This window comes from Bos taurus, chromosome 24, assembly GCF_002263795.3.
Source record: "Bos taurus isolate L1 Dominette 01449 registration number 42190680 breed Hereford chromosome 24, ARS-UCD2.0, whole genome shotgun sequence".
In the NCBI taxonomy this organism is placed as follows: Eukaryota; Metazoa; Chordata; class Mammalia; order Artiodactyla; family Bovidae; genus Bos; species Bos taurus.
The window spans coordinates 45,812,095-45,834,093 of record NC_037351.1 but is presented as its reverse complement, the minus strand read 5'-3'; the positions used below and the strand labels follow the sequence as shown (position 1 = coordinate 45,834,093).

The 21,999-nt window shown below is 46.7% G+C and overlaps 1 protein-coding gene across 3 annotated transcripts in view; it reads left to right on the top strand.

Moving 5' to 3' along the window:
- The first annotated feature begins 2,053 nt into the window (after nucleotides 1-2,053).
- The window catches only part of PSTPIP2 (proline-serine-threonine phosphatase interacting protein 2), a 115,954-nt gene continuing 96,008 nt past the window's right edge, over nucleotides 2,054-21,999 (top strand). For 2 of the 3 annotated variants that reach the window (XM_059880820.1, XM_005224178.5), the window contains exon 1: nucleotides 2,054-2,176. In XM_059880820.1, coding sequence (XP_059736803.1) covers nucleotides 2,144-2,176 — 33 coding nt within the window. In that variant the 5' untranslated portion in view covers nucleotides 2,054-2,143. 3 annotated transcript variants of the gene reach the window in all.

The following is a 21,999-nucleotide window of genomic DNA, read 5'->3' as shown; positions in this document are numbered from 1 at the left end:
CATATTACTTGTCTTTTTATTCCTAACACGTGTTGAGGTGATGAGGTTTATAAATTAGGAATGAATGAGGAATGTTTTCTGTGGACAACCATTTGAAATTCCCAATCTTGCCACCAGGTGGTGGAAGAGAGTTAAAATTCCGGGGACCTTGTGGGATCTGAGCCACGAAAATCAAGTACAATGTACCCTCAGAGGTTAAACAAAATGTTAAAAATGAAAGTTTAAACAATTAGAATTATATTTAAAATATTTGTTCCAAAATATGCAAAACTCCCAGGAAAAACCTTGATGCTATCTGTGGCACTTCAGCATATTTCCTCAGTTGGCACTATTTTTTACCCCTCCTGTTGAGCCTGTTCTCCTGGTGCCCCTGATGATGCTGTCAGGCTTCCCTTTCTTCCTTCTAACCTCACTGCTTTCCAAAGAGTTGAACAACCAGATGAATGGATGCATGTCCTGGGAGTGACCCAGAACTGAAGGCCACCTCTCCATCTCTGTTTTTGCAGATGACTCTTCGTGGGATTTCATCACGGGGGTGGGTGAGGGCGAACCTTCCAGCTGCCCTTCAAATCACCCCAGCAGCTGTCTTCACTGTGTCTGTCCCAAGCTAGAAGCTGCTCAGAGGCACAGTTTGCCTCTCCAGGTCTGGGGCTGGGGTCTGGCTCTCTTGACCTTCATCCTCCCCTCCTTGAGTGGATCTGCCTCAGGAATGACCTCTATCTTTGGCTCTGATTCTGTTTAGAGGGGCAGAGCTGTAATCGAGCTCCTCATACTTTAAATACCTTGTGATCTTGGCCACGTCAATCAGCCTCTGTGGGCCTCAGTTTTGGTTCAGGACAGGTAGCGCAGGTACTTTGTCCTAGAGTGCCTTATCACTGCAAAGCGGGGATGGGTCTGACTTGCCCTGGGTTATGTTTACGAGGGTGTTCTACTAGGAGAATGCAGGAAGAGGAAGGACGCTGGGACATCATACTTATGGAGGGATTGGTGGAGAAGGGTCTTGGGTCTGGATCATAAGAATGCGGAAGGGTTGGGGAGGAGCTGAGTTCCTGGACACCTTGTAAGGACCCCACTGAAGGACATGGAGTCAAGGGCCAATGACCTTTCCATGACTTTTGGACTAAAACATGCTTACCTGTGGCGGGTGCCTCTGGGATCCCGCACTTCACAAGCTGAAGCGTCCACACCTGACGCGGCCGACAGCGTTGTCAGTGCTCAGGCTTCACGGAGGCCACGCGCGGTCCCAGGGACCACCTCGGATCCGACGGGGGCTCCTTCCACCAGCGCGCAGAGCCTGGATATCTCCGCCAGGAACTGGGTCAAAGGAGGAGGGAGCTGTGGGCAGGAACCGAGCCGAATTCGGGGAGGCGACAGAATCGGTTCCTTCCAATCTTTAAAGGTCTCCTGAAGTAGGGGGACGTAGGGCTAACTGACTGCCTCCTGACACCGCAGGGTCTAACCCGCGGGCCGCCTCTCTCTTCCGCGCGGGACGAGTGCAGGGTGCGGGCAGACCCGGGACGCGGCTCGGGCAGGAGTGTGGGGTGCTGGGTGCTGCTGACCGCTGAGGGGTGTGGGGAGCGGGACGGGGCGCTGGGTGTGTGTGGGAGTGCTTGGCGCGGGGGCCGGGCCGGGGAGCGGGGCTCTGGGGACGGAGCGGGGGTGGGGGCGGGGCCGGGGCCGGGCGAAGCGGCTGGGGCAGGCGGGTCGGGGCGGATGGGTGGTGTGGGGCGGGGCGGAGCGGGGGAGCTAGGCGGGGCGGGGGCCGGGCCAGGGCGGGGCACGAGGGTGGGCGGGGCAGGCGGTGGCGTGGGCGGGGCCGAGCAGGGTAGCTGGGCTATTGCGGTTCGGGGCAGGTCTGGCGGGGAAGCTGGGTAGGGCGGAGCGCAGCGCGGGGGCGGGGCGGAACGGGGGAGATGGGCGGGGCCGGGCGGTGAGGCTCGGGGCAGGCGGGGCGGGGCAGATGGGTAGTGTGTGGGGCGGGGCAGATGGGTTGTGTGGGGGGCGGGGCGGGACGCCGGGCGGGACGGGGCTGGCGGTGGCGTGGGCGGGGCTTAGTTTCGGGTGCGCTGCCGGGCTGGCGGGTCCTGACAGTCCTCGTCCCCTCGCGCCTGCTCTGGTTCTCCTCGCTGCTCGCTAGCCAGCCATGACAGGCTCACTGTTCAAGGGGAACTTTTGGGTAAGTCAGCGAGGCGAGGGGCCCATCGCCCGGCTTGGGAGCTGGGGACCCTGAAGGGAGCCGTGGGCCCCTGTCCGGAGCAGAATCCGATCGGAATGGCCGCCGCCGGCCCCTCTCTGCGCTGCCCCCAGCCCGCCGCGCGTCCGCGGGTCCCCGGGGTCCGGTTCGCAGGGTCTCCCTCGGCCGTCCGCGCCCCGGGTCACCGCAGACAGGTGTAGCCTTATAGCTGGGACATTCACCCCTCATCTCACACCTGGGGAAACCGAGACCCAAAGGGAGGAGCCACCCGTTCTGGGGCAGTCGCAGGGTGGTCCCGGAGGCTCCGCTGTGAGCAGATTTGGGGGGTAACATGGGTCAGAGAACGTGCGGTAAACTTGGCCGGGTTGTTTGGCTTTTCCAGGTCCGCGGAAATGTACAGCCTGTCCGAGCCTGCAGACTTTAGCGGGGTTCTTTAGCAGAAGCTTTGCCGGTCTCGTAGCCCCGTTTCCTGAGCCCCTGCCAGCCTTTGCCCCCTGTCCCCCTATCCAGGGGGAGGCTGGTGCGTGTGTAAGATCCTGCGAGCTGGTGGGGGCATCTGAGCCCGAGGACGGGCCCAACCAGGAGGCGTCAGTTCAGTCCTCTTCTCCTCTGTCCAGTCCTCTTCCCCCCTGTCCTCTCGCTCCCCAGGTGCCCCTCAACAGTCTGTACCCCCTCATTTAGAGGAGCCACCCTCATCCTTTTAAGGCAGGAGCAGAAAGTCAGCTTGTCTCCAGACTGAGCTACTGCTGCCAAGCCGCCCCATCTCCTTACCTGCAATCCTGATGTGAAGTGAAAGTTGCTCCCTCTGTCTGACTCTTTGCGACCCCATGGACTACAGTCCATGGAATTCTCCAGGCCAGAATACTGGAGTGGGTAGCCTTTCCCTTCTCCAGGGGATCTTTCCAACCCAGGGATTGAATCCAGGTCTTCCACATTGCAGGCGGATTCCTTACCAGCTGAGCCACAAGGGAAGCCCAATACTGAAGTGGGTAGCCTATCTCTTCTCCAGAGTATCTTCCTGACCCAGGAATTGAACTGGGGTCTCTTGCATTGCAGGAAGATTCTTTACCAACTGAGCTATCAGGGAAGCTGAAAGGAAAGCAACCCTGATGGCTCCCCCTTTAGCCTCATAGCGCCTAACAAGTTCCTGTCCCCCATGGAGAGTGCTACATAGAGAAACTTGGCCCTGTGACCTGGGGGACACAGTTTACACTCTGCCTTGAGAAGTCCCTTTTCCTGGAGTTTTTGGGGTTCTCCTTAGGCAATGCCTACCTGTGGGGTATGGTCCTCTCACCCCAAGCAGCTTCACAGAGAGGGTGCATGGCCTTGGAGCTGGCCCCTGGAGGAGGCCTGTGAATTCTTTGGTGGAATAAAGGATCTCTGGGTCCCATGCCAGGCGCTGTGGGAAAAAAACAGCACAGAGAGCCCTGTTTTTCTTCCCCTCAATATGTAGCATTCAGTTTTCAGGTCTCTGCCCAGTGTCTTCTCTTCAGGGAAGCCCTTCCTGATTGCGCCCGATAGTGCATGTTGTATTCCTTCATAGTTTTTGTCCTTTATAGTTTTGAGGTTGGGGGCCTGCAAGCATGTGAGCACCTTGTAGACAGCTGTTGTCTGGCTTTCAGTGCCACTGCCCCTTGCACGGGCTGATGCCAGTGAGATCTCAGCTGATAGCTGTCGAATGAGTACAGTGGACCTATAAAACGGACAGGGCATGTAGTGGGTTGAGAGCTGCGGCCTCCATCCTCAGAGGATGCCACAGGAAGGCAGCCCCCAGCTGCTCCCAGAGGCAGTCTTGCAGGAATGGTTAGGGGAGGAGGCAGACATGAGGTCTGTGTTGGGAGTTAGAGATTGGGTAAAGGTCCAGGGTAGAGAATTTTCTGGGTTTTTACTCCCCCCCCTCCCCCTCTGAGCTTTTACTTTCAAAACATATAAGATCCTGAGAGATAGTTTGCAAAGATATCTTCCATTTCTAATTTCACATGATTTTTATGTCAAGTAATAAAAACAGTAATAGCTAACATTACTGTGTATAGAGTCTGTGGCAAGCACTGTGCTAAACACTTTACATATACCACTCGTTTAAGTCTCAGCTACCCTATGGGGTACCTTATTGACTATCCCATTTTACAGATGAGGAAACTGAGTGGCAAACAGGTTGAGCAACATTCCCAAGACTGTAGAGCTATTAAACAGTGCAGCAGGACTCTGCATAGACCAAGTGTTCACTGAGTGCTTTCAATGAGGCTGGTGCTCAGTGAGAGTGTCCTTTGGCACCATCAGATGTAGATGCTGAGACATCATTTAACTCTTCATGTGGCTATCTTTCTCCTTCAGCTCCAACCATGAGCTTTTGGGGGGTCTACGCTGAGTGCCACCACTGAGCCTCCAGCACTGCGATGGTGCTTCGGATGGTCAGGAACCAGGCAGACGGGACAGTCAGCCCAGATTTGAGAGAAAAGGGGCAGAAGGGAAACTATTGGAGACCTTAGGGGCTGCTTGAGATGCTCTCATATTCTCAGGGATGGGTAGAGAGTGGGGAGCAAGGCTGTTGTTATTACTGAGGGGATGGCAGCAACCCACGCTTCAAGGACAAGAAGGTTGTGATGGTATAAGGTAGAAAGCTTTGGAAACCCGAGTGGGTATCAGCTGATTGAATTGAACAAATATTTGAGAAAATACGTTCTCTGTATAGAGGTGGCATTTTCAGGGATAAGAGCACTGTCTTGGGTCGAAGGTACATTCATCATTAGGAAGCCAGCAGGGAGGGTGGACTTTAGTCTTGAATGCCTGTCCTCAGGGATATAGAGGACAAAGGGGCTGAGGGATGGGAGAGTTCTAGCAGGGGCCAAGGGGCAGAAAGGGTCTGTTCCAGGATGGAAATCATAGGGAAGGGACAGGAGACCAATGAAAGGAATGGCAGAGGGTGAGAGAAATCAAAGCCACGGGACCAGGTCACCAATTGAAGCCGGGCAGTGGGGGAAAGGAAAGAAAGGCTCGGAGCAGGCTCTAAGTAAGGTGAGCGGGAGAGTGGGGTACTGGCCCCAGAAAGAAGGAAGTCAGATGAGGAACTGGTTTGTGGGGAGAGAAGGAGGAGGAGGCAGAAGTGATATTGACAATATTAACCACAGGGGTAGCACTGGTGAAGACTGAGACTCGCAGCATCCTGAACCCCCTGCAGCAGCCCTCGGCTTTCAGGACAGTGCCAGGGTTGCTGGATATGGGGAGGTCCTGGGGAAGGAACAGGGGCCAGACAGCAGGCTTTGGGGATATGTTAATATTCGAACAACCAGTACAAACAATGAGTATGCCCTGATCCTAGGTTTGAGAACTTGGTGGAGGTGGCCCCAGTGCCTGGGAAAGGGTGTCCAGGAAAGACAGTGCCTGGAACAGCAGAGGCTCTCAGGTGGCCTCAGTTCAGCTCAGTTCAGTCGCTCAGTCGTGTCCGACTCTTTGCACCCATGAATTGCAGCACGCCAGGCCTCCCTGTCCATCACCAACTCCCGGAGTTCACTCAGACTGATGGCCAGGTTTAAATCCCCATCTGCCCCTTATAGCTGAGTGACCTTGGGCAGATAACTTCAACTCTCATTCTGTTTTTCCGTGTCGAAAAATGAGGATAATACCAATGTTGATACTCTAGGACTGTTGTGAAGATTAAATCAGGGTTCTGTGCACGCCTGGCACATAGCGAGCACTTGTGATTGTCAACTATTATCAGCACAGAGATGACAATTAAAGGAAGTGGTTGACAGTTACTCAAGGAGAAAGAATCAAGAGATAAGAGGACCGCAGAGAAGCACTATTGGTGACTACCTTGTTTTGGCAGGAGTAGAGAGTGGTCAGAGAAAGAGGGGCAGAAATATAGGGATTGAACCCTCACAGGAGCCATCACAGGCCCAGGAGAGGAATGTTCCATGGAAGTTGAGAGGCCCATGGTCAAATTAGGTAGATGTTCCTGAAAAGGTATGAGTCAGTGCATACTGTATAAATCATGTTCAAATGCCCCATGGGAAGTTCATTTAAAGGAACATTTCGGTGGATCTATTTGAAAAGGGAATATTCTTTAAAACTGGGATAGTCCCCAGCTGGGTTTGCCCATGTGCTTTTTTCCTTCCCAGCAGTTGTATGGTTAAGCCATGCTGTTATTTATCCTGGTTAACGCTGATGGTATCTTGTTGAAATAAGACGGGGACCGTGGGTGTGGTTTCCAGGGCTCCAGGGAAGGTGGCCACATAGGGACAGTCCCAGCCTTTGGTCTGTGGTCAGAGGCGCCTTGCACAGGTGACCTGTTCCAGGAGAGGGAGATGCTCCCCGCCTCAGGACAGTCCCATATTCCTCACAAGGGTATGACTCCGGCCTGACCTTGTGTATCTTCTAGGTCCTTATTTTGACATGGTCTTCCTGATTCTCAGGCTCTAAACCTAGACCAGCTTCCTATTGCCTGTCCTATCCTCTCCCACCCCTGTGCCTACGGTGGGCGAGGCCTCTCTCCTCTTCTTGGGGAGTGACCAGAGGAAGGCTTGGGGCCCCCTGAACTTGCTTGTTGCCCCTGACCACCCAGGGCTGTCCCTCTGCTTCAAACCTCTGACTGCTTTGGAATCTGTTCTTTCTGGGTCTTACCAGATCTTGAGTTGGTACTGTCCTGCCTGGTGGCAAAATGCAAGATAAAGGCATTGACATTCGTCCCTTCCAGTTCATTCTTTCTAGAGCAGCCACTGGGGTCTAGCTTTCAAATAATTATCACAAATCTTTTTTTCTTGTTTTAGCATTGTAAGAGTTTAATAAGAAAGTCATGGGATCTACCTTCTAAGGAAAATAAGAAATTCTTCTCTTTTTTTGGCCATGAGGCATGTGGGATCCTAATTTCCTCACCAGGAAACCCAAGCTCCCTGCATTGGAAGAGCAGAGTCTCAGTCACTGTGACTGCCAGAGAAGCCTCCAGAAAAATAGGAAATTCTTTTTGAAATATATGAAACAAAATCTGAACAAGTGGAAAGAAAACAAAAGTTTGTTACCAAACTTTAAAAAAGTCTAGATGATGCAAGCATATTCTTTAAAAATCCAAATATTCCCAATGACTCTGAATGAAAAACAATATAAATATTATTTATGTTGTCACAGTGTTTATTTTATTTTTCTTTGCCATGTGACTTGTGGGATCTTAGTTCCCTGACCAGGGGTGGAACCCATACCCTCAGCAGTGAAAGTGCAGAGTCCTAACCACTGGACTGCCAGGGAATTCCCACAGCCTGTAAAGGTTTTTTGTTTTTAAAGCTAAGTGTGTGTGTGTGTGCGCGTGCTTAGTTGTGTCTGACTCTTTGCAACCCTTTGGACTGTAGCCTGCCAGGCTCCTCTGTCTATGGGATTCTCCAGGCAAGAAATACTGGAGTGGGTTGCCGTTTCCTTCTCCAGGGGATCTTCCCAACCCAGAGGTGGAACCCGTGTCTCCTGCATTGCAGGCAAATTCTTTACCTGATGAGCCATCAGGGAAGCCTGAAGTAGTATATTATACTTAGATCTCCATTCTTATTTTTCCTGGACTTTCTAATTCTTTCTTCTTTTTTTGAGAGAAGACATTATTCACTTTTATCAGAAAACTTTTTTTTTTAAAAGCATTTATTATTTAATTTTGGCTGTGCTGGGTCTTTGTTGCTGTGAGGGCTTTTCTCTAGCTTCAGAGAAGCGTAGGCTTCTCTTTGTATTGGCTTCTCTTGTGGAGCTCTAGAGCACAGGCTCAGTAGTTGTGGCCCACAGGCTTAGTTGCTCCAGAGTATGTGGGATCTTCCCGGACCAGGGATTGAGCCCATGTCTCCTGCGTTGCAAGGTAAATTATTTACCACTGAGCCACCAGGAAAGCCCCAGAGACCTTTTTTTTTTTCCAATGCTCCACTCTATCAGTGTTTTCCCCTGCATAAACAACAGTTTGTTCACAGATTAGATTTACGCAGTGAATGTAGAATTCAGATACCCATTACAGGAACACGTACATAGATAAACATAGTTAAGTTCATTCTAAAGTCAAAAAGACTTGGTGTGTGCAAACTTGGTATAAGTGTATATGGATGCATATTAATTTATGGATTTTTCTGGTAAAAGCAACTATAGATGTCGTTAGCCAGTCAAAGCAAAATATTAGTTACATCCAAACATATACAATATCCAAAGTACCTCTGTTTGTACAACCAGTAGATGTTTTTGCTGGAGAAGGCAATGGCACCCCACTCCAGTACTCTTGCCTGGAAAATCCCATGGAAGGAGGAGCCTGGAAGGCTGCAGTCCATGGGGTCGCTCAGGGTTGGACACGACTGAGCAACTTCACTTTCACTTTTCACTTTCATTCTTTGGAGAAGGAAATGGCAGCCCACTCCAGTGTTCTTGCCTGGAGAATCCCAGGGACGGGGGAGCCAGGTGGGCTGCCGTCTATGGGGTTGCACAGAGTCAGACACGCCTGAAGCAACTTAGCAGCAGCAGCAGCAGCAGCAGATGTTTTTGCAATTAACTTCTGTAATTTTCATTTACTGTCTCAAGTATAATCAGAATGTCCATTTTGGGACATATTTTATTACAGCATAAATATCATCTAAGTTTCAATGTTAGTGAAAAGCTCATCTGAGTAGGAAGGGGCTGACATTTTTCTTTCCTCCGCTATACTAGAAATCTCCAGCTTTGACAAAAGAAAAGGTGGGGTGGAGGTGGTGTTAAATAATAGGAATTGTTGGTTAGCTTTATAGAATGACATGTCATTGTTTTTAAAAAATATTTGTCTGCTTATTTATTTATTTGGCTGCATTGCTCTTTGTTGCCACATGTGGGATCTTTGTTGCTGTGTGCCAGAGCTTTGTTGCAGTTTCTGAGATCTAGTTCCCTTACTAGGGATCAAACCCAGGTCCCCGGTCTTGGGAACCTGGAGTCTTAGGCACTGAACCATTGGGGATGTCCCTAGCCATTGTAATTTTTAAAAATATAAAACTATTAGACTTTTCCAACTCTATCAATGGGACTATTTAAGGTATGGTTGCCAAGAATTTAAGAACTCTTGCATGTTATGAAAATCCATGAAGACTGAGAGCTATATGATCTCACTCTGGAAAAGTCAGGCAACAGGAAACCAGATACTTTGGACACTGTGTTCAGATAGGTGCTGTTTCGTCTCACAACATTCAACACAAGCTTCGGAGCCTCCCTCAGAATCAGGGGCTTCTAGCTTCCCAAACAGCCTGTGTGTGAGGAAAGTAGGAAGAGCAGGCTTCGGAAGGACACAGTAGGCTCTCGACATATTGGTTTAAAAACTTGCCTTCTAGCTGGAATTAGCTGTATCTTTGTATGAAGGTTAGACAAAGGTCAAGCTGCAGATTTCAACACAGAAGATAACGGTTTGTTCTTGAGAAGAGGAAAACTTTTCCCTAGCTGACTCTAACGCTCTTGTCTTAAACACTTTACACGTTTGTATGTGTAAGGAGGCTCAGGGTAGTTCAGTTCAGTTCAGTGGCTCAGTCGTGTCCGACTCTTTGCGACCCCATGAATTGCAGCACACCAGGCCTCCCTGTCCATCACCAACTCCCGGAGTTCACCCAGACTCATGTCCATCGAGTCGGTGATGCTATCCAGCCATCTCATCCTCTGTCCTCCCCTTCTCCTCCTGCCCCCAATCCCTCCCAGCATCAGAGTCTTTTCCAGTGAGTCAACTCTTCGCATGAGGTGGCCAAAGTATTGGAGTTTCAGCTTTAGCATCAGTCTTTCCAAAGAACACCCAGGACTGATCTCCTTTAGAATGGACTGGTTGGATCTCCTTGCAGTCCAAAGGACTCTCAAGAGTCTTCTCCAACACCACAGTTCAAAAGCATCAATTCTTCGGCACTCAGCTTTCTTCACAGTCCAGTTCATATCCATACATGACCACTGGAAAAACCATAGCCTTGACTAGATGGACCTTTGTTGGCAAAGTAATGTCTCTGCTTTTGAATATGCTATCTAGGTTGGTCATAACTTTCCTTCCAAGGAGCAAGCGTCTTTTAATTTCATGGCTGCAATCACCATCTGCAGTGATTTTGGAGCCCCAAAAATAAAGTCTGACACTGTTTCCACTGTTTCCCCATCTATTTCCTATGAAGTGATGGGACCAGATGCCATGATCTTCGTTTTCTGAATATTGAGCTTTAAGCCAACTTTTTCACTCTCCACTTTCACTTTCATCAAAGGGCTTTTTAGTTCCTCTTCACTTTCTGCCATAAGGGTGGTGTCATCTGCATATCTGAGGTTATTGATATTTCTCTCGACATTCTTGATTCCAGTTTGTGCTTCATCCAGCCCAGCGTTTCTCATGATGTACTCTGCATATAAGTTAAATAAGCAGGGTGACAATATACAGCCTTGACATACTCCTTTTCCTATTTGGAACCAGTCTGTTGTTCCATGTCCAGTTCTAACTGTTGCTTCCTGACCTGCATATAGGTTTCTCAAGAAGCAGGTCAGGTGGTCTGGTATTCCCATCTCTTTCAGAATTTTCCACAGTTTATTGTGATCCACACAGTCAAAGGCTTTGGCATAGTCAATAAAGCAGAAATAGTTGATTTTCTGGAACTCTCTTCCTTTTTCTATGATCCAGCAGATGTTGGCAATTTGATCTCTTTCAGAGAGTTCAGTTCAGGGCAACTTAAATACCGGTGCACAGATCCATACCATTCATCAGTATCTATCTGTGGAAACTCTTATATGGCTTCCTAGCTTACCGGTCGGATATGGCTCTATTGCATTAGCATTGATCAGGTCACACCAGGCGAAGACTTTCTTTTTTTAAAGTTTGTTTATTTGGCTATGTGGGTCTTAGATGCTGAGTACTCTCTAGTTGTGGCCCAAGGACTCAGTTGCTCCAGGGATATGTGGGATCTTAGTCCCCCGATCAGACATCGAGCCTGAGTCCCCTGCATTGCAAGATGGATTCTCAACCATTGGACCACCAGGGAAATCCCAAGAATTTTCTTTTTGACAGAAATGATCACAGCTGAAATATTTGGAAAAGTAAATTAAAAGAATATTCTTAGATATTTAAATCTGTTTTTTAACAGAAGGTTAGACAAAGGTCAAGGCTGTGGCGCTTTATACCCTCTCACCAGCCCAGCACTGCGCCTCCAACAGAGAGTATGACATAGAGTACCGTTTTTTCTTTTTTTTAAGGCTACATGATCTTAAATATTTTTTTTTCATAGATCACTGTTCATCTTTTAAACATATTACTATTTGTGCCTTTCAGATCCCTAAGAATGGTACTGTAAGTGTCACATACCTCAGGGACATCACTGCTTTTACAACTGTATTTTAGGAGCGGGAGACACACACAGAGGATAAAAAATAAGGAAAGTTGGAGTGACAGAGGATGGCTGACCCTGCCTCATACCCTCAGCATTCACACTGTGAGGTGCGGCCACACAAGACCCCTAAAGGGCTGGAGGTCGGAGAAGGGGGTGGGAGGTTTTAGTTGACTTTGCACTGATCTCTACTCCTCCCTCCTGGTCTTGGGGAGGAGACTTTTTTACAAGTCTGTTGCATATTTCTAACAATACGCTTATCACTCCATGTTTGTTTGTTTTTCTTCCTTGGTAGACTGTGGTCAGCTTCTGTATTGTTTACCTCTGTGTCCCTAGAGCTTGACTCAGTTCTGAGGACAGAACATGTGCTCAGTAAACGTTTAACAAGTGAATAAATGAACACTGAAGTCTCAACTACTTGATGTTAAGAGGCATCCCCCTACTCTCTACCCCCTGTACAATACCTAATATTTAGGGGCCATGCAACTAAATTCCACATATTTAACTAATTTTTGTTGTCTTTTAAAGTGTGATGCCACATTTAAAAAAAATTGTGATACAACGCACATAACAGCATTTACCCCCCCAACCTTTTTTCCATCTAGTCAAGGCTATGGTTTTTCCAGTGGTCATGTATGGATGCGAGAGTTGGACTGTGAAGAAAGCTGAGCACCAAAGAATTGATGCTTTTGAACTGTGGTGTTGGAGAAGACTCTTGAGAGTCCCTTGGACTGCAAGGAGATCCAACCAGTCCATTCTACAGGAGATCAGTCCTGGGTGTTCTTTGGAAGGAATAATGCTAAAGCTGAAACTCCAGTACTTTGGCCACCTCATGCGAAGAGTTGACTCATTGGAAAAGACTCTGATGCTAGGCAGGCTTGGGGGCAGGAGGAGAAGGGGACGACAGAGGATGAGATGGCTGGATGGCATCACTGACTCGATGGACGTGAGTCTGAGTGAACTCCAGGAGATGGTAATGGACAGGGAGGCCTGGCGTGCTGTGATCCACGGGGTTGCAAAGAGTTGGACGTGACTGAGCGACTGAACTGAACTGAACCTTTTTTCAGTGTAAGGCTAAAACTTCAATACTTTGGCCACCTGATGTGAAGAACTGACTCATTGGAAAAGACCCTGATGCTAGGAAAGATTGAAGGTGAGAGGAGAAGGGGACAACAGAGGATGAGATGGTTGGATGGCATCAATGATACGATGGACGTGAGTTTGAGTAAACTCTGGGAGTTGGTGATGGACAGGGAAGCCTGGCGTGCTGCAGTCCATGGGGTCATAAAGAGTTGGACATGATTCAGTGACTGAACTGAACTGAAGGTTCATTGGTATTAAATACATTCATGTTATTGTGCAACCATCACCCCCATCTGTCCTCTAAATTCCTTTCCTCTTGTAAAACTGAAGGTCTGCATCCATTAAACAACAACTCCCCAATCTCCCTTCCCCCAGTCTCTGGCAACCACCTTTATACTTCTGTCTCTATGATTTTGACTGCTTTGAGTACCTCACATAAGTGGAATCAGAGTATTTTTTATGACTACCTTATTTCACTTAGTGTAATGTCCTCAAGGCTCATCTGTGTTGTAACACATGTCAGAATTTCCTTACTTTTTAAGTAGAATATTCTTCCACTGTATGTATATACAACATTTTGCTGATCTGTTCATCCATCAATAGATATTTGAATTGCTTCCATGTTTCGGTTATTGTGAATAATACTATGAACATGGGTATACAAATATTTCTTCAAGACCCTGCTGCTAATCCTTTTGGCATATGCCCAGAAATGTAATTGCTGGATCATATGATAATGCTATTTTTAATTTTTTGAGGAACTGCCATATGTTTCCTATAGCAGCTGTACTGTTCTACCTTCTCACCAATAGTGCAGAGGGTTCCTGTTTTCTCATATCCTCACCAGTACCTTTTATTTTCTCTTTTGTTTGTTTGTTGTTTTTTTTTTTCCACTCTACTCAAACCTCCACTTCACTTCCTCATTCTTTCTCTGTTTTGATGATCTTTGCCTTCTGCTCCATTAAGAAATCAGACACCAGCTGGTGAAAGCTCACTTGTCTTCTGTATAAATAAGATGAGGTGTAGCCATGAGTAATAGAAAAACCCAAAACAACAGTAGTCTCAACAAGGACAAAGTTTTTCTTTCACCCACACAAAGTCCCCAGCCATTCATTCCAGGGATGGCACAGCCACCCACAGTGCCAGGGCCCACACTTCTGTCTCATTCCTCTGGTGGTACCTAGGTTAATGCCTGGTACATAATGGATTCACAGTAATAGCTGTTGAATGACTGAAAATAGGGTTTATTAATAATAGGACATTTAAAAACTTGATATGTAGCACCAAACTGATTTCCTAAAGAGGAGACATAGTTTAAGTGTCCCTGATAATATGTGGAAATAATCAGTTTCACTACATCAGCCACGGCCAGTTTAATAAGCAAAAACAGATGCCTTATTAAATTTTTGTTTGTTTTTATCACCGGGGAGAGTGAACGTTATTTTCTTGTTGTATTTCCCCATTTACAAATGGTTTTAATTCCTTCCTCATTCTTTACTTACAAATCTACATAAGTCTTTTGAAATGATAAATATATTCTTTGTCATTTAATACAAATATTTGAATGTGTATTCTTGTATACATGTGTGTGTGTATGCGGTTGTGTATGTAATTCACACGTTCTAGCTTGATTCACACGTTCAGCAACTAGCGTGCAGCAGGGAAGGACTTTCCTCATGCCCTCACACTTTTGCCTTGAACATTTCTGGGTTGCAATCCCAGCTCTGCTCTTTTCAAGCTGAGGGATGTGCCCTTGTTCAAATTACTCAACCTTCCTAAGCTTAGTATCCTTGTCTGTAAAAGGATCATTGTACTTAAACATGTATAATGTATTTTGAAAACACTTTATACAGTCAAGTTTGCTGTAATTTTGTAATTTCATCTCAGCTCAGTTCAGTCGCTCAGTCACATGTCCGACTCTTTGTCATCCCATGGACTGTAGCACGTCAGGCTTCCCTGTCCATAACCAACTCCCGGAGCTTACTCAAACTCATGTCCATCAAGTCGGTGATGCCATCCAACCATCTCATCCTCTGTCATCCCCTTCTTCCACCTTCAGCCTTTCCCAGCAAGGGTCTTTTCCAGTGAGTCAGGTCTTCACATCAGGTGGCCAAAGGCTTGGAGCTTCAGCATCAGTCCTTCCAATGAATGTTCAGGACTGATTTCCTTTAGGGTGGACTGGTTTGATCTCCTCGCAGTCCAAGGGACTCTCAAGAGTCTTCTCCAACACCACAGTTCAAAAGCATCAATTCTTCGGCTCTCAGCTTTCTTTATGGTCCAACTCTCACATCCATACATGACTACTGGAAAAACCATAGCTCTGACTAGATGGACCTTTGTTGGCAAAGTAATGTCTCTGCTTTTTAATATGCTGTCTTGGTTTTTCATAGCTTTTCTTCCAAGGAGCAAGCGTTTGTTAATTTCACAGCTGCAGTCACCATCTGCAGTCACCCAAGAAAATAAAGTCTGTCCCTGTTTCCATTGTTTCCCCTTCTATTTGCCATGAAGTGATGGGACCAGATGCCATGATCTTAATTTTTTGAATGCTGAGTTTTAAGCCAGCTTTTTCACTCTCCTCTCTCAACTTCATCAAGAGGCTCTTTAGTTCTTCACTTTCTGCCATAAGGGTGGTGTCATCTGAATATCTGAGGTTATTGATATTTCTCCTGGCAATCTTTTTATTTTTTTTTCTCCTGGCAGACTTGATTCCAGCTTGTGTTTCATCCAGTCTGGCATTTCGTATGATGTACTCTGCATATAAGTTCAATAAGCAGGGTGACAATATACAGCCTTGATCTACTCTTTTTCCCAATTTGGAACCAGTCTGTTGTTCCATGTCTGGTTTTAACTGCTGCTTCTTGCCCTGCATATAGATTTCTCAGGAGGAGGAAAGGTGATCTGGTATTCCCATCTCTTTAAGAATTTTTCACAGTTTGTTGTGATCCACACAGTCAAAGGCTTTGGCATGGTCGGTAAAGCAGAAGTAGATGTTTTTCTGGAACTCTCTTGCTTTTTCTATGGTCCAGTGAATGTTGGTAATTTGATCTCTGGTTCTCTGCCTTTTCTAAATCCAGCTTGAACATCTGGAAGGTCTCTGTTCATGTACTGTTGAAGCCTTGCTTGGAGAATTTTGAGCATTACTTTGTTAGAGTGTAAGATGAGTGCAATGGTGCAGTAGTTTGAACATTCTCTGGCATTACCTTTCTCTATTGCACATCAAGGTTTCAAAACTCTGCATGCTGAAACTCGATAAACATTCAGGTTCTTTTTTCTGAACTCTTTTTTTATGATTAGAGTTTTACTCAGTATTTAATTGTCTTTTTCTATGAGTCTTTGGGGCTTCCCAGGTAGAGCTAGTGGCAAAGAGCACACCTGCCAACGCAGGAGACATAAGAAATGTGGGTTTGATCCCTGGGTCGGGAAGATCTCCTAGGAGAGGGCGTGGCAACCTGTTCCAGTATTCTTGCCTGGAGAATCCCCATGGACAGAGGAGCCCGATGGTCTACAGTCCATAGGGTCGCAAAGAATTGGACACGACTGAAGCAACTCAGCACGCACTTATGCCTAAGCCCTTAGGTGTTCCAACATTTGCAGAAGCTAGAGATCTGTGTGGACCTGTAAAGTCAGGAGAAGACTGATCCCTGCCCTCGGGGGGCTTTGTTGTTGTTGCTGTTTTGTCACTCGTGTCCGACTCTTTGTGACCCCATGGACTGCAGCATGCCAGGTTTCCATGTCTTTTGCTATCTCCCAGAGTTTGCTCACACTCATGTCCATTGAATCAGTGATGCCATCCAATCAACTCATCCTCTCTCATCTCCTTCTCCTCCTGCCTTCAATCTTTCCCAGCATTGGGGTCTTTTCCAGTGAATCAGCTCTTTGCATCAGGTGGCCGAAGTATTGGAGCTTCAGCTTCAGGATCAGTCCTTCCAATGAATATTCAGGGATGATTTCCTTTAGAATGGACTGGTTGGATCTCCTTGCTGTCTTGTTAAGGGACAAACACATGTGTATGACACTGATGGGAAACAGGCTCACCTAGTCTGCTCATGCTGCAAGCAATGGGTTAGCCGGATAGGATTATGGGTCAGGCTTAGCTGGAGCATGGTTTCCTAAAAAGTGCTGAGATGGTACCGAGCATGTGATAAGATGGAGAAATCTGTGTTTCCAGAACACCTCAGAGAAGATGGTGGCATGCACAGGGGTAGAAGGAATACTTGAGTGAGCTGCTTAGGGTATGGGGACTGGGACTTCACCTGCAGGTCTTGCTTGAGTGAAAATAGCTGATAGTCTGGCCATCCTCTAAGGGGCTGGGGTCTGGCTCACTTTCAGGCTTAGTTTTGCTGTGTGACAGATGCCAGCCGAAATGCTGAGAAAAGTCACCGCTGTCTTTCCTCTCCGCTCTGGCCCTGCACTGCTGAGTCCCCACTCCTGTATGAACATGACTTTTTCTATTTTAAGAAGCAGGATCTGCTTAAAGCGACAGGTTCAAAAATGGCCACAAACACAATTCCTTCACTGCACCAGGCCTTCGTTGCCCCACATCTTGGAATCTACTCTGCAACTGCACCCTGTTGTCAGAAACAAATGTGGCTTTCTTGATCCCATGTCACGGTCTTCGTAGACTGGGATGTGGGGACTGGGGTCAGTGAGAAGAGGGACGCAGGGGACCCAAGTCTCGAGTGAAACAAGGATGCTTTATATTCAGAAACGCATGTTTATATATCTTCATACAAGGCAGCTTTAGGCAGTAAAAAAATTGAGCAAAAACAAGGGCAAGCAAATAGCAATCTTCAAAGGGCCAGAAAGCATTCCATATCCTGAGTAAGAGGGGCATAACTGAATAGATTACCTTTAAGTAAAAGGTCACTGAAGGCAGTCACTGAAAGGAATCCAAGCAGGTGCCCTTCTCATGATCTCAGTCCTGAGAACTGCATGCAGCTCTGATCGCTCCTGTTTTCCAGGAACGGATAACGAATAGAGAGTCCTTGAGAAATGGCACACAAAAGAAGAAAATAACATATTGGATCCCTTAAAGTTGAATGTCCCCTGACAATCCTGCAAGTCAGGTCCTGAACTAGGGGTGCAGAAAGACCTAAGCTCTGAGGCATTCATCAGTACCTCTGCTGCTGGCCAGATCTGGACAGTTGATGAGTCCTATGGGCTGTCTGCCCCAGATCAGGCTTCCCCCCTACCTGTCCGATGTTTGCATATACCTGTACGAATCAGGATTCCCACGTTAATTCCTGCTCAGAAGGTTGGCCAGCTTTGATTCTGACCAGCCGTGGCTCAGGGCTGGTGTCCTGGTTGGCAGGCCTCTCCCTGGCCAACCCTGGCTGATGCTGCCCTTTCCTGGGGAGTCTGTACATGAGGGACCCTCCTGTTCCTCCCGGCCATCCTCAGCTCTGAGTCACAGGGAGCAGACTTGCTGAAGATCCAGGCACCTGCATGTGAGCCATGCGGCCCCTTCTGCAGAAACTAAACTGAAAGGTCCCGGAGTCCAAGGGCTCAGGAAGCCATGAGCCTGTCTGCTATCTGAGGGCAAAGGAATGAGTCCAGTCAGGGTCGTTGCAGAGAGGGAAGCTGGAAGCCTGAAAAGACGGGGGCCCTGAGAGAGGCTGAGTGAACAAACTGCAGCTATTCAGAATTGTGATTGATTCCGAGAGCAGAGGATGTGGGGAGGGAGAGGCCAGCAGCCGCAGTCCTCCCAGCCAGGGCTGTGTATCATTTGGGGTCTGCACCCCACTCCACCTCAGACTAAGTGGGTGACTCCCCGGAAGCCACCCTGCTAACCACTCTGGTTAACTTGGGCTTCCTGTTTAGCAATGTGGATAATACTATCTGGCCAGCCCACTGCTAGCTAGGGCCATCGTGTCTCAGATGGAGGAGGTGGAATCGTCGGGGATGTGTTAATGTCAATAGTGTAGTGTTTCCCTGTTTTGTTTGTTTCTTTGGCCATGCTGTGCAGCACGTGGGATCTCAGTTTCCTGAGTAGGGGTGGAACCTCTGCTCCCCTGCAGTGGAAGCCCAGAGTGCTAACCACTGTGCCAGGAAGTCCCAATATTGTAGTGCTTTCTGCAGTTAAATTAATTTTTAAAATTGAGACCATGAATGAAAATGATGAGTGGAAATCACTTGAAAAAATCTCAAGAATTGTTAGAACAGGTGAAATATAGTCCCTAATCCCTAAAAATTATGATTTTAAACAAGCAGGGGTCCCTGTACTTCTGTTATGAGGCTAATTCCATAGTATTATCCTCAGGGCTCAGTGGCACAGGTTTTAGCACTGAGTGAACATGGCTTTGAATCCCTGCTCAGCTGTGTATGCTTTTGCTGTACAACGTTGGGCCAATGGTGTTACGTCTCTGGGTCTCTGTGTCTGTATCTGTAACATCTGGGTGATAATACCTCTTGGATATCATCATCTGGATGATCTCTCCATCTCGGGGTCCTTAATTTAATCACAGCTGCAGAGTTCATTTTGCCATGAAAGATAACACAGTCACAAGTTCCAGGTATTATAGCTTGGCACCACATAAGGTGGTTGGGTCGTCACTGGATGTGTGTGGGGGGATGGAGTTGTCATCGGGGACTTCTTTGAGAAGATGCCATTTGAACTGAGATGTGAAGGGTAAGGTCCACCTAGCCTTGCAGGTGGCCGGAGGAAGGGGAGGGAAAAGAGCAAGCCTGGAAAGGGCCTAGTGTGTTTGAGGGATAGAAGGATCAGCGCTTCAGCAGGAAGCAGGTTGAATTGCTGAAACTCAGCTTGACAAAAACCCATTTGCTGAAATGATCATGTCACTAAAACTTGTTTTTAGTGATTACCCAGAAATCTAAAGCATATTGTTTTATCAAGGATAGTTTCAACAAATTTTTTATTTAATAGGCTTTATTATTATTATTTTATTAATAGGCTTTATTATTTTGAACAGTTTTAGGTTTACAGAAAAAAATTGAACAAGGTACAGGATTCCCATATCACCTCTCTCTCAGTTTCCTCCACTATTAATATGGGGTGAGAAATCTTGCCTTTCATGAATGTTTACTGAGCAGCTACTCTGTGCGAGACATGGCAGCAGATTTTGGGACTTCAAACTCTAGTCTGTGAGATCCAAGGTGGCCAAATATTACATACGTTACACAGTTAGGGATTTTGGTGACTTCAGTGAAGGAAATAGAGTGTATGAGCTTCCTATTGCTGCTTTAACTAACTGCCACAAGCTCAGTGACTTAACACAAATTTACTGTCTCACAGTACTGGATGGCAGAAGTCTCACTGGGCTAATGTTGAAGTATCTGTAGGGCTGTATGCCCTCTGGGTGCTCAAGGAAAATCTGTTCCTTGCCTTTTCCTGATTCCAGAGGCTCCCCTCATTCCTTGGCTAGTCGCCCTCTTTTATCTTTAAACCCAGCAATCACATCACTCTGCTTCTCTCTTTTAAGGGTTCTTGGGCCCATCTGGATATCTTGCATTACTACATTACTAGCTAAAGTCCATGCTTTACATTAAGGCTGACTCTTTGTTTTCTGTGGGTTTTGACAAACGTGTGATGCCATGTATCCACCATTACAGTATCGTACAGAATGGTTTCACTGACTTGAAAACTCTTCTTTACATCCTTCCTTGCTTCCCCCGAACCCCGGGCAACCAACAACCTTTTTATTGTCTCCATAGTTCTGCTTTTTCCAGAATGTCATGTAGTTGGAATCACATATGGTATGTAGCTTTTTCAGACTGACTTCTTTCATTTAGCAATATGCTTTTAAGATTCTCTCGTGTCTTTTTGTGGCTGGATAGCCCATTTCTTCTTATCGATGAATAATATTCCATGGTATGCATGTACCATGCTGTTGATTTGTTCACCTATTGAGGGACATCTTGGTTGCTTCCAATTTGGGGTAATTATGAGTAAAGCTGCTACCCACATGTGTGTGTAGTTTGCATGGACATAAATTTTAAACTTGATTTAGTTTCATGATTCAGATTTATTGATCTAGCCCAGTTGGATGTCATTTTAACACGTGTTTCACATCTAATATGGCTGAATATCCTCTGTGCTTCAAATTCATGCAATTTATTCATTGGATCAAACTGAATGAGAAGTCAGTGAGTTAGAGAAGGAGAAAAGGCAGCGGGCTCAGATGAACATGTAGGGAGAACTACTTCTTATTTGCTTCTAAAATTTGCTTCCAAAATCCTAACATTTATTATTTGCATGTATCTGAAATTTGAATATGAAAACATTCTTATGACCAAATGTCACGAACAGAAAGTATAGAAAATTTGAAAGATGGTGAACTTGGGCTGGTGTCAGTGAAATGACAGTCATGAAACTTAAAAATAAACTAAATCTAAAATTTAACTACATTTAAATCAAAACTTTGAAAAAGCCGCGAGGTCTTTTATAGACTTTTTATAGACTATGAAATTGTCTATTTTATAGTCGTTAGGAACAAGTAGAAACAAGAGGCACATGTTTCAAGGGTGAGAGAGGGCTGAATCACTGAGACATAGAGGATGAGTAATTTTGGGATGAAAAAAATGGTATTGGTGTTATTCCTCAGACTCAAAGTTAATCAACCTGGTCTTCAGATATGGAGATTATTGCATTTATTTACATGGTGCTTGTTGAGTAACACGTTTTGCATTTATGTATCCCTAGTTGTGTTAAGACTATGACTGGGGCTCAGTTTCTTCATTAGTTGCAGGATGGAGACTGCTTTCATGGTTGAGCTCGGAAATGTCTTCTGATACCTCGGCATGCCCAGGCTGGAGCAACGTGGGAGAGTAAACAGACTGATTACCTAGACAGTTCAGGAAATGGGATAGATATTCTGATTAGCAGTACTTTCTCTTTTTTAAAAGCTTTTTATCTTGTGTTGATTTTGTTGTTCACTTGCTAAGTCATGTCTGATTCTTTGTGACCCCAAGAACCACAGTACGCCAGGCTTCCCTGTCCTTCACTCTCCTCCTGAGTTTGCTCAAATTTTGTATTGGAGTATAGTCAATTCACAATGTGACAGTTTCAGGTGGACAGCAAAGGGACTCAGCCGTACACATACATGTATCCATTCTCCCCCAAGCTCCCCTCCCATCCAGAGCAATGCTTTCTGGTCAATTGATAATTGACCCTGATTCTTTTTTTTTTTTTTTAATTTATTTTTTTGGCTGCACTGGGTCATACTTGCTGCTCGAAGACTTTCTCTAGTTGTGCCAAGTAGGGGCTACTCTCTAGTTGCGGTGTGTGGGGTGGGCTTCTCATTGCAGTGGCTTCTCTTGCTGTGGAGCACAGGCTCTAGGGTGCAAGGGCTTCCATAGTTGTGGTGCAGGGGCTTAGCTGCCCCACCACATGTGGGATCTTCCCAGACTAGGGATCGAACCTATGTCCCCTCCATTGGCAGGAGGTTTCCTAACCACTGG